Raw genomic sequence first — 10,370 nt, forward strand, 5'->3', positions numbered from 1 at the left:
TTTGCTTAACTGTTTTAACATATAGATGCAAAAAATTAAACATTGGATTAAGTACATGGAGTATTTACATGCATGGATAAATCAAGCTACTTTATTATTTAGGTGTATTAGTTCCATTTGGAGACAATCAGTATCGCACAATTATGATCAGATTGGCGTGTTAGCATGCTTTTTAAAACTCTGGTTTTGGTCATCCTAACACAATGATTGTTTAAATGTTAATTACTGAAAAGCTGATATGTTTTTGTATTTTGATTCGACTGATTTGGACTGGACCATTTTCAAAGAAGGATTTCACTAGAACTACTCCCACTGAAGTTTAGAACATGAAAGTGACCCCAACCATTTGCTCTCAGCTATGTTTAGCTGTTTCTATTTTGAAAGCTGTGAAAAATTGACCCTTCATGTGGAGCGAATGAAGCAGCCTCCCACTGTGTCATTTCTTTTCAGCTTCCCTTCAAGACTTTTGGAAATGTTTCAGTCTCTCATGTGATATTCATCTTTTTGAGTGACACTGTCAGATAAGAATAATGTTTGGGCACAGCAGTGAATCAGAGGATGGCAGCAACTGCGGTGGTAAGGACGGGGAATTGTACAAGCCATGTCCTCCCTCTGATCTCGTTTCAGCTAAGTTAACTATTGTTGTTGGAGGCACACTATTCTCTGAAGAGAAAATGCTACTTGTTCAGAGCAGTGACTATTTCCAAGCAATGTACCGCTCTGGAATGAAGGAATGTCATCAAGACAAAATCCACCTTCAATGTCTGCAAGCTCGAGGCTTCCTTATTGTCTTAGCCGTTTTACACGGTGAAGTTCCAAGTCTGGACGAGGATGACATTGTTGAGGCCATCGAATGTGCTGCTTTTTTACAGGTGACACCACTCACAAAGCATCTTATCAACCTCATTGATGCTGAAAACTGTTTGCTGATGTATCACACTGCTGCAATATTCGGGCTCATGGATCTTTACCATGCTGCAGCACTCTTCATTCGAGACATATACGGTGAACTGGATGCTGAGGTCCATAAAACCTTACCATCAGAGCTGATCTCTCACATTGAGTCTTTGACACCGAGTGTTTTTGTGGCTGTAGGGGCCCATGTGACATGTGGTGTGGATGAAAGTGTGCATAATGCCTCCAGAACAGTTTGCTATCTAGATGAAACTAGGAATAATTGGAAAGTGTTAACAGATCTTCCCCTAGAGGCCAGCACTTCTATGGCTGGGGTGACTGTTTTAGACAACAAACTCTACATCATTGGAGGAGTTCATGGAGTCCATAAACAAGTCGTGGAGTCTTGTTTCTGCTACCATGTTGAAAACAACAGCTGGACCAGGATTGCCAGTCCTGCACAGCTGCGCTATAATCTAACCCTTGTGGGTGTAGATAGTTGTCTTTATGCCATTGGAGGAGAATATGAGCGAACAGTGATGTCCTCTGTGGAAATATACAACATAAAGATTGGGAGGTGGACGTTTGCTGCACACTTACCTCGACCAGCAACAGGAGTGGCTTGCACCAAAACCATGGGCAGGATGTTTGTGTGTTTATGGAGGCCAATGGAGACCACAGAGATCTATGAGTACATCTCAACAAAAGATAAGTGGCAGCTTGTTACCACACTGATTAGGCACCAGAGCTATGGCCATAGCGTGGTCGGCCACAGAGACAATCTCTACATAATAAGAAATGGCCCATCTGATGACTTCCTTAGATGCTTGATGGACTGCTATGATCTGACCTCTGGTCAGTGGTCATCCCTGCCAGGACACTTTGGCAACAGCAAAGGTTCGCTGTTCACAGCTGTGGTGAGAGGTGACTCTGTGTTCACTCTTAACAGAAACATGACTCAAGAATATATAGTTGACCGTAAAAGCTGGAAACCCAGGCGCCAGATGAAGGGTTTCCCCAGAAGTGGATCATTGTGGACATTCTTGCTCCGGCTTCCAGATTCTCACATGTTGCAGCTGTAATTTTTTTTGGTCTGGGGTTCATTGAATAATAAACTCAGCCATGCTGTTTTCTATAAACCTGTGCTTATATAACTGTAATGAATTAAGTCTTGTTTATTGCTACTTTGTAGTATGGTCCATTGTTTTTGTTTGCATGAAAATTAAATAATGTATAGACTGTTTTCACATTTTTCACGAGATTGGATCAATGATGTGTTCTTTCAAAGGAAAGAAAAATATTAGAGGAACCATTAAACAAAAAACATTAAGAATGTATTAAAAACAATGCTGTTGTAAGTGACTTAACTAAAAACTACTTATTCAACATAAGTTTAAACTAGCAATCATACACCTTCATGAGCATTGTTTGCAGGACACAACAAATTCACATTAATGGTAACATTAACAAATTATGACTTGCAGTCATAGTGATCATACAAAAATATTTGAATTTGTATAACTATGTATAACTGGATGCTCTAAAGGATCAATAGAATATCTTCAATACACGTTGTATAACAGTCAGGGTGTCTCTGCCTGCTGCTGCTGGAACCAGTGTTTGTTTCCATTGTTTACAATGAAATCCAGTGTTTGCCCTCACACAGAGCCTCTCTCTCCTGCAGCAGCCTGTTTCCTGTTGGCACAGAGCGACCACGATGAAGATGGTGATGGAGGATCGCGACAGGCAGAACCAGGCACCATGGTTAGCTAGATAGGACGCTGGGGTCAGGTCAGGACACAGCTCTCAGGCCAACACTTTACTCAAACTCCCCAGCTTGAGTCTGACAGTGCGGCCAGAGCCCTGACACTATGATGGAGAAGCGTCTATCTGAAGCCAGTAATCAGGTTATCGGTACTTGACCACATAATAGGAAGGAGTTCAGAACTCTTTGCACAACCTCATTAACAAATTCTCATCATTTATCAGTTGCCGTTTCAGCTTCTTTTTTTTTTCAGAAAAACCTTCCTAGAATAAAAGAGCAACAGATTTTCTGTGCATTTTCTGCATTTTGTAATAACTATAAACATTCTCTGAAGTAGGCTACTGTACTTAATTTCAAAGTACTTTTAATTTACTTGAGTTTTTAGATTGAATTCAGACCTTGTTGACATATTTAATTACCAGTTTTGCATATAAGGGAAACACAAATGATTTGCTCGAAGTGACTTGAAAACACTCCCGGCTGGGGCCTTTCTGTGTGGAGTTTGCATGTTCAATTCAATTCAATTCAATTCATTTTTATTTATATAGCGCCAAATACAACAAATGTCATCTCAAGGCACTTAAATAGTATAGTCCAATTCAAGCCAATTGGAATTCAATTAATTGTAATCATAATTATTTACAAAATAATCCAATTCATTCATATCGAGCCAATTCAAAAACAATTTCCTAGCTAAGGAAACCAACAGATTGCACCGAAACTCTTCAGTCCAATCTCCCGTCCTGAGCGTGCCTGAGGCGACTGTGGAAAGGAACGACTCCCTTTTAACAGGAAGAAACCTCTGGCAGAACCAGACTCAGGAAGGGTGGCCATCCGCCTCGACCAGCTGGGGTTTGAGAAGACAGAAAAGAGGGGGAAAAAAACCACTGTAACACCATTCAAAGGATATCTGTTGGAACAGAGAAACACGAGTTAAAGTGATAGTTCGGAGTAGATTCACCCTAGGGTCATTTGAACCGTGACATCCAGCCAAGTAGCCCACCCGAAGTTTTTTCGATCTTGGCTGAACATTAGCTGAGTTACTGAGTTATCCCGAATAGCTTAGTACAAGCGCTAATGGAACCTGGCAGTATCTCCAAAATTACCACACTAAAATCACATGCCATGACACCAAACTTCTACAGTAGTACAAATATGGTCTGTACTCACAAAACGATGCATTTTGAAGTTTGTACATAGTCCAGGAGTTTATTATTATCAACACAAGCCTAATAGCTTCTCTGCTGCTAAAGCTGCGTCAACGTCACTTCCTTGATCTGGGAGCTTCAAAGTAAGATGAGGGTTGATCTACTACTGTAGACAACAAAGCAAGGCTGCTCAATTTCTCCATTGATAAAATAAATTCACAACTCTACAACATAAAAATTCATAAAAAATCATGTAGAATATAGCATATACTTTGTTGCTTAACTATGGGATGTTTCAGGATCACCTGAGCCATCCCTAACTACAAGCTTTATCAAAAAGGAAAGTTTTAAGCCTGGTCTTAAAAGTGGAAAGGGTGTCTGCTTCCCGGACATTTACTGGCAGTTTATTCCACAAGAGAGGGGCCTGATAACTGAAGGCTCTGCCTCCCATTCTACTTTTAGAAACTCTGGGAACCTCAAGTAAACCTGCAGTTTGGGAGCGAAGTGCTCTGTTAGGAAAATATCTTACAAGAGATCTCTAAGATATGATGGAGCTCGGTCATTAAAGCTGCCGTCTGCAACTTTTTTTTAGAATATTAGCTTGAACTGTCATGGGATTCTGGAAGTAGAATATTAAATAGGCTGTTTAGGAAAAATCCCGAATTCTGTAGCTCCCTCTAAAGCCTGTAATCATGCTTGCAAAAATCGAACGCTCCCGGCTGTTTTTAACCAATCACGTTAGGTTTATTAGTTATCTATTATCTGAGCAGAATAGTCACCAACCACGTCTTCCATGCTGAGCGTTAGGCTACGGCTACACGAAAACGAAACGAGGTTTTTTTTGAAAACGGGTACGAAAATTCTTGCGACCACACGGAAACGCGCTGCTGTCCAGACGAAAACGGATGAAAACGATGAAACGATGCTGTACACACGCCACTGTGTCACGCCACGCTGTGAGACAATAGAGAAGTGTTAAAATTGGCTCACAGCGTCAACGTGTGACTGACGCAAAAACGTTTTAGCTGTAACAATGGAAACGAAACGAGGCCGTTTTCAAACTTTCCCACTCTGGAACCCGTTTTCAAAAACTATCGTTTTGGGGTAGTGGGAACGCCGGCTCCGTGTGGCCGCGACAGCGAAACGATAAGAAAAAGTATCGTTTACAGTGAAAAACGTTTTCGTGTAGCCGCAGCCTTAGTCTGCCCCCAGCTTGTGTGCGCGCACACTGGTGTGAACTCACGTGCACAACCTCGTCCACAGAGGGGGAGGGGTTTGGAGCTTGGTGGAGGTTGGGGGAGGGACCTGAAAGTTGTATCAGTTCGAATTTTCCGACTTTAGACTCGGAATTTTGAAAACCTGCCAACGACAGCTTTAAGAGCTTTATATGTGATGAGAAGAATCTTAAATTCTATTCTGAATTTAACAGGGAGCCAATGAAGAGAACTGGAGAAATTTGATCTCTCCTGTTAGTTCTGATCAGAACTCTGGCTGCAGTATTTTGGATCAACTGAAGGCTTTTCAGAGAATATGTGGGACAGCCCAATAATAAAGAATTACAGTAGTCCAATCTTGAAGTAACAAATGCATGGACTAGTTTTTCTGCATCACTCTGAGACAAGATGTTCCTGATTTTAACAATATTACGAAGATGAAAGAAAGCAGTCCTAGAAACCTGTTTTATATGCGAGTCAAATGATAAATTCTGGTCAAAAATAACTCCAAGGTTCCTCACTGTAAACTAGAAGCCAAGGAAATACCATCTAGAGTAACTATATAGCTAGACAATTTCTCCCTAGAGCGCTCAGGTCCAAATATAATGACTTCAGATTTGTCTGAATTTAGAAACAAACAGTTCTGAGTCATCCAGGTCTTTAAGTCTTTAAGACATGCTTGTAGTCTGACCAACCTATTGGGTTCATCTGGTTTTATAGATAAGTACAACTGAGTATCATCAGCATAGCAATGGAAATTTATGCCATGCTGTCTAATAATGTTACCTAATGGAAGCATGTATAAAGTGAAAAGAATTGGTCCAAGCACAGAACCCTGAGGAACTCCATGACTTACTCTGGTGTGTGAGGAAGATTGGGAACATAGTGTGAGAACATTGTTCTCCCCGTGTATGCGTGGGTTCTCTCCAGGTACTCCGGCTTCCTCCCACTGTCCAAAAACATGCATGTTAGGTTAATTGGTGTCTCTAAAATTGTCCTCAGGAGTGAGTGTGAGCGTGTGTGTGGTTGTTTTTCTCATTTGTCTCTGTGTGGCCCTGTGATGGACTGGCGGCCTGTCCAGGGTATACCCTGCCTCTCGCCCGATGAACGCTGGGATAGGCTCCAGCCTCCCCACGACCCAACCGACGGATTCAGCGGGTATAGAAAATGGATGGATGGATGGATGGATGACTTGAAAACACCAATACTTGACAGTGATCAACTATATAATGTATCTATTGGACCAGAAGTTTCAGTTTGAATATTTAGTTGTCAGTCCCATCGTCGCGAAAAATGTATTTGTTCATTATTCACTGCTTTGTAGCTGGCAGTCTGTCACAAGTGGAAACACCAGATTTCAGTTAGATGAGTAGTACTTTTCTGCATTTTGCAACCCAGATATGTTGTTGTCAGTCAACACTATCCTTTGCTACTATTGGTAGTTGTTTAATTTGCATTACCTCAAAGTTGAGATTAAGTCTAATCATTTTCATGTATGGTCACATAATACAGAAACGAGGTGGTGGGAAAAAAGGAATACTTAATGAATCAACTTTATTTATTTCTGTATTTTAATGATTGAATCTCGACATAAAAATTAACATAGCTTTTGTAGTTTTAGTTCACCATGTATTCTGTGAATAAGAACTTATTTGGATATACAGTATGGGATCTTTTTGTCACATCCATCTAAATCTAAATGAGGCTGTTGTGAACAGTATAAATAGTATTAGTTCTAATAATGTTATGATTAAACTGTGTTAAAGTGGTCGAGAACAGTCTGATTTTTTATCTCAGATGTCTGAAATCAGAATAAGACGAAGCTTCAATTCCTACAGAAGCTGACAGAAAAATCTTTGAGTCCATTCTCACAGCAGGAAGTTTATCAGATATATTTGTCTGCTCTTCCTCCTATTCAGAGAGGAGGACTTTGTATGTCTACAGATAACAGCTTAAAAGCTGCGTTTTGGAAAATTGACTTATGGCCTCATAACATGCGGGTGAGTATTTGTTTTGGCTGATCTCTGTGTCAGCCACTGCAGAGGAACTATAGTTCAGTCTAAATACAGCCTTACACAAATGCACACAGAACAGATGGTCTGACGTTGTCATGTAATTGTTGTCATGGTCTTGTTTACCCAGCAACAACCCCTGACACCTCTGGCATTCAGTCAAATTAGACATTGTACTATGCTTAAATCACTGTGAAATAAGAATTTGTTAAATGTTTACCACCTGTAGCAGCATGGTTGCTTTGTTTTCATGCTCTGAGTATGTGTGTGTATCAAATTAAGTCAATTTTAAAACACAAATTACCCAAATAATAATAATAATAATAATTTCAATTAAAAAGAATATGGATGGAAAAAAAGGGAGTTTTTGTGGATGGATTTTCTATTTGATACAAGGATTGAAAAACTAAATCAATAAACTAGATAAAATTGACCAGGAAACATGAAAGTCAAATATGAATCAACAATGTAAAATTTAAATGAATAAACAAAACTTTTTTATTATATTAAGATAATAGCTATGATTTAATGCATTGTAACATATCAATATCAAACTGTTATGTGTCATGGTTTTCTCTGGTTATCAGACCCAAATGCAGAAAACTCTCAAGAGTCCAGATAGTTTGAAGTGTTTTATTTTCAATGTGAGGAAAATGTCGTTGATGGAGTGGACCTTTCCAGAAGGTGAATTCAGTCAGGGGTTGGCTCCACAGTGGTTGCAGGAATAACTGGGACTGAAACAGATGCACAGGTGAGTCTGGATAAGGCTTTCTGAGCAGGATGCAGATGATGGGAGACTTACAGTTTCTTAGATGTGGTTCCACTTGGGGGGGGCAGATATACACTGAGGGGTTTCTGAAGGTTGAGGGTTTGAATCCCGATGGTTGTTCCGGAGCACGGTGGAGAGCGGACTGGGTTCGATCGGGAGCAGTAAGGAGAGCACGGCTGCCAGTAGTAATAAGGTCCAGGTCTTGGGAGAGTCTTCAGGTATGTGTACAGGATACAATGGTCCGAGCTTGGTTTCAGGAAACTGGAAAATCTTGGAAGCCAAAAACACAACTAGTTAGTTTTACAAGGAATCTCGACAGGTTCGTGGAAAGATTATACACAGGCTTGAAGTACCACTTATGGCAACAATCAGGCGCCGAAGGACTGACAGCGATCTCCTTAAATGCTCCTCCTTGATGATGGTAAGTTACTGCAGGTGTGCCTTGTCAGATGCCAGCCTCAGCCACCGTGCTCCTGACTACCATCTGGTGGAAGGAAAAAAGAACCACCACACTCCCAGACCCCAACATTATGAAGGTTTGCGCAAAAATTGCCTTGGATTACGGACATAAAGCAGATATAATTGATAATTTTTTACAACAACTCAGTATCAAATGATGTCAAAACAACATGACAACAATATTAAAGAAAAGTGACGAGAAGTCAAGAAGTCAGGAACAAGCCTGGAATACCTCGTCCCTTTTTGTTAAGTCAGAAGGCAGCCCAAGGGACAGATGGATGTTTTGGTGCTCACTGACAGCCAGACGGCGAAACTTTGTTGGTACGCACTCAGCCGTGTAACAATAACCATCTGCCCCTCCCTAGTCTCCTCAGAGGTCAAAGGTCAAACAGTGTTGGGGGTCATCTGGAGACTGGAAACTGACTGCAGTCATTTAGATTTGCATCACATCTTATACATAACCTTTACATATCGCAGATTTTCTATTCTTTTAACTCGTTGTCCCATTACTATAGTTTTTACTCTTTGTAAGTGTTTTAAAAAAGTGAATGTTAGGATTAGGATATGATTTTGTTTTATATAACCACTGTAGGACTCGAAATATAAATGGATTTTCTCTGAATCAGTAGTAAGATGAGTTGTTACTCTAATTTTAAATTCCATAGCTAATATATAGTATGTAAGTGAGAGTCTACTATCATAAAACATAAGCACTCTCCATGGAAACTGTCTAATTCAGCACTTGACCCTTTTTGAAATAGTTTTTACATGGCGGCCCATGACGTCAAAATGACGTTTCAGGCCTGGCGCTTGCCTTGAAAAGACAGTGCAGCGCATTGTCGTGCACCAGTCGATTTTTGTAACTTGGCTGCGCCGAGAACGACAAACCGGATGGACCAATTTGAGACCAGGCTCAGTCAGGAGGTGCGTTTGTACAGGCACTGTACAGAAGCTACGGGACAGATTGCTGAAAGCGAAGAAGAGGGCAGAGGCTTGAAGAGGGCAGAGGCTTGAAGAGGGCAGAGGCTTGAAGTGGTGATGCCGGGGGCTTCAGACCTTCACCTCTTTTAACTGAATTAAAAAATTTGAATAATCTAGATACTGCAGTAGTATCATTTATGACAGTGTTCCTGCTCTTGACAGTGGCATTGTTTTCTTCTCGACTTTCTTCGTTGTAGAGTAGCGGTAACCTTCATGTAGCAGCGACACCTCTGTGACGGAGAAAATTGCAACTACTGGCGCATCGACTTGCGCTACCGTATATAGCCGGCACGAAATCGTGACGTCATCAACACCGCATGCTACAGCCTTAAATCGCCTGTAGGCTCTAGCATGGTTGCCGCGTCTGCTAGCGCTAACACTTTTTGTAAATACAAAAAACAACATTTATGATGTTAAGGTTAAAAAAGGCTGAACAGCAAAAACTCAAAAAATAAAGAGTCAGAACCAGGGCTCCGAACCGGTTCAAGGAACGAAAACGGAAAACGAACGGAATTTTACGAGGAACGGAAACGGAAACGAAAACGAAATGGTCTTCAACTGTTCCGGAACAGAAACGTTAGTCTGAAATCCACAAAACCGGTTAATAACGTTTTTTTTCGTTCTCTATATATTTTATAAAATTTCACAAAAGCGTAGCCTTTGTCAGGGGAAAAAAAAAGACTACTTCCGGTTGTGCGTTCAATTCGCTGCCCGCTAGGCTCAATGCAGGCAGCTGTCACGAATCACTTCCTTTATCCACTACTTAGTCTAGTTATCCACTAGTTAAAGTGATGGTTCGGAGTAGATTCACCCTAGGGTCATTTGAACCGTGACATCCAGCCAAGTAGCCCACCCGAAGTTTTTCCGATCTTGGCCGAACATCAGCCGAGTTACTGAGTTATCCCGAATAGCTTATTACAAGCGCTAACGGACCCTGGCAGTATCTCCAAAATTACCACACTAAAATCACATGCCATGACACCAAACTTCTACAGTAGTACAAATATCGTCTGTACTCACAAAACGATGCATTTGGAAGTTTGTACATAGTCCAGGAGTTTATTATTATCAACACAAGCCTAATAGCTTCTCTGCTGCTAAAGCTGTGTCGACATCACTTCCTTGATC

General features: G+C 40.9%; 1 protein-coding gene and 1 long non-coding RNA gene across 2 annotated transcripts; one reads left to right on the top strand and one right to left on the bottom strand.

Annotated features, from left to right (window-relative positions):
- Positions 1 to 423: 423 nt before the first annotated feature.
- Positions 424 to 2,105, top strand: kbtbd13b (kelch repeat and BTB domain containing 13b). The gene has a single exon (XM_075470887.1). The coding sequence runs from the start codon at positions 531 to 533 to the stop codon at positions 1,974 to 1,976; it is 1,446 nt and encodes a 481-aa protein (XP_075327002.1). The 5' UTR covers positions 424 to 530; the 3' UTR covers positions 1,977 to 2,105.
- Positions 2,106 to 7,693: 5,588 nt separating this feature from the next.
- LOC142384595 (uncharacterized) lies at positions 7,694 to 8,247 on the bottom strand. Its single transcript, XR_012770082.1, has 3 exons — positions 8,156 to 8,247; positions 7,836 to 8,072; positions 7,694 to 7,767 (listed from the first exon to the last, which is right to left on the bottom strand). It is a non-coding gene; the product is annotated as an uncharacterized LOC142384595 (long non-coding RNA).
- Positions 8,248 to 10,370: the final 2,123 nt, after the last annotated feature.

Source organism: Odontesthes bonariensis, chromosome 7 (genome assembly GCF_027942865.1).
Source record: "Odontesthes bonariensis isolate fOdoBon6 chromosome 7, fOdoBon6.hap1, whole genome shotgun sequence".
In the NCBI taxonomy this organism is placed as follows: Eukaryota; Metazoa; Chordata; class Actinopteri; order Atheriniformes; family Atherinopsidae; genus Odontesthes; species Odontesthes bonariensis.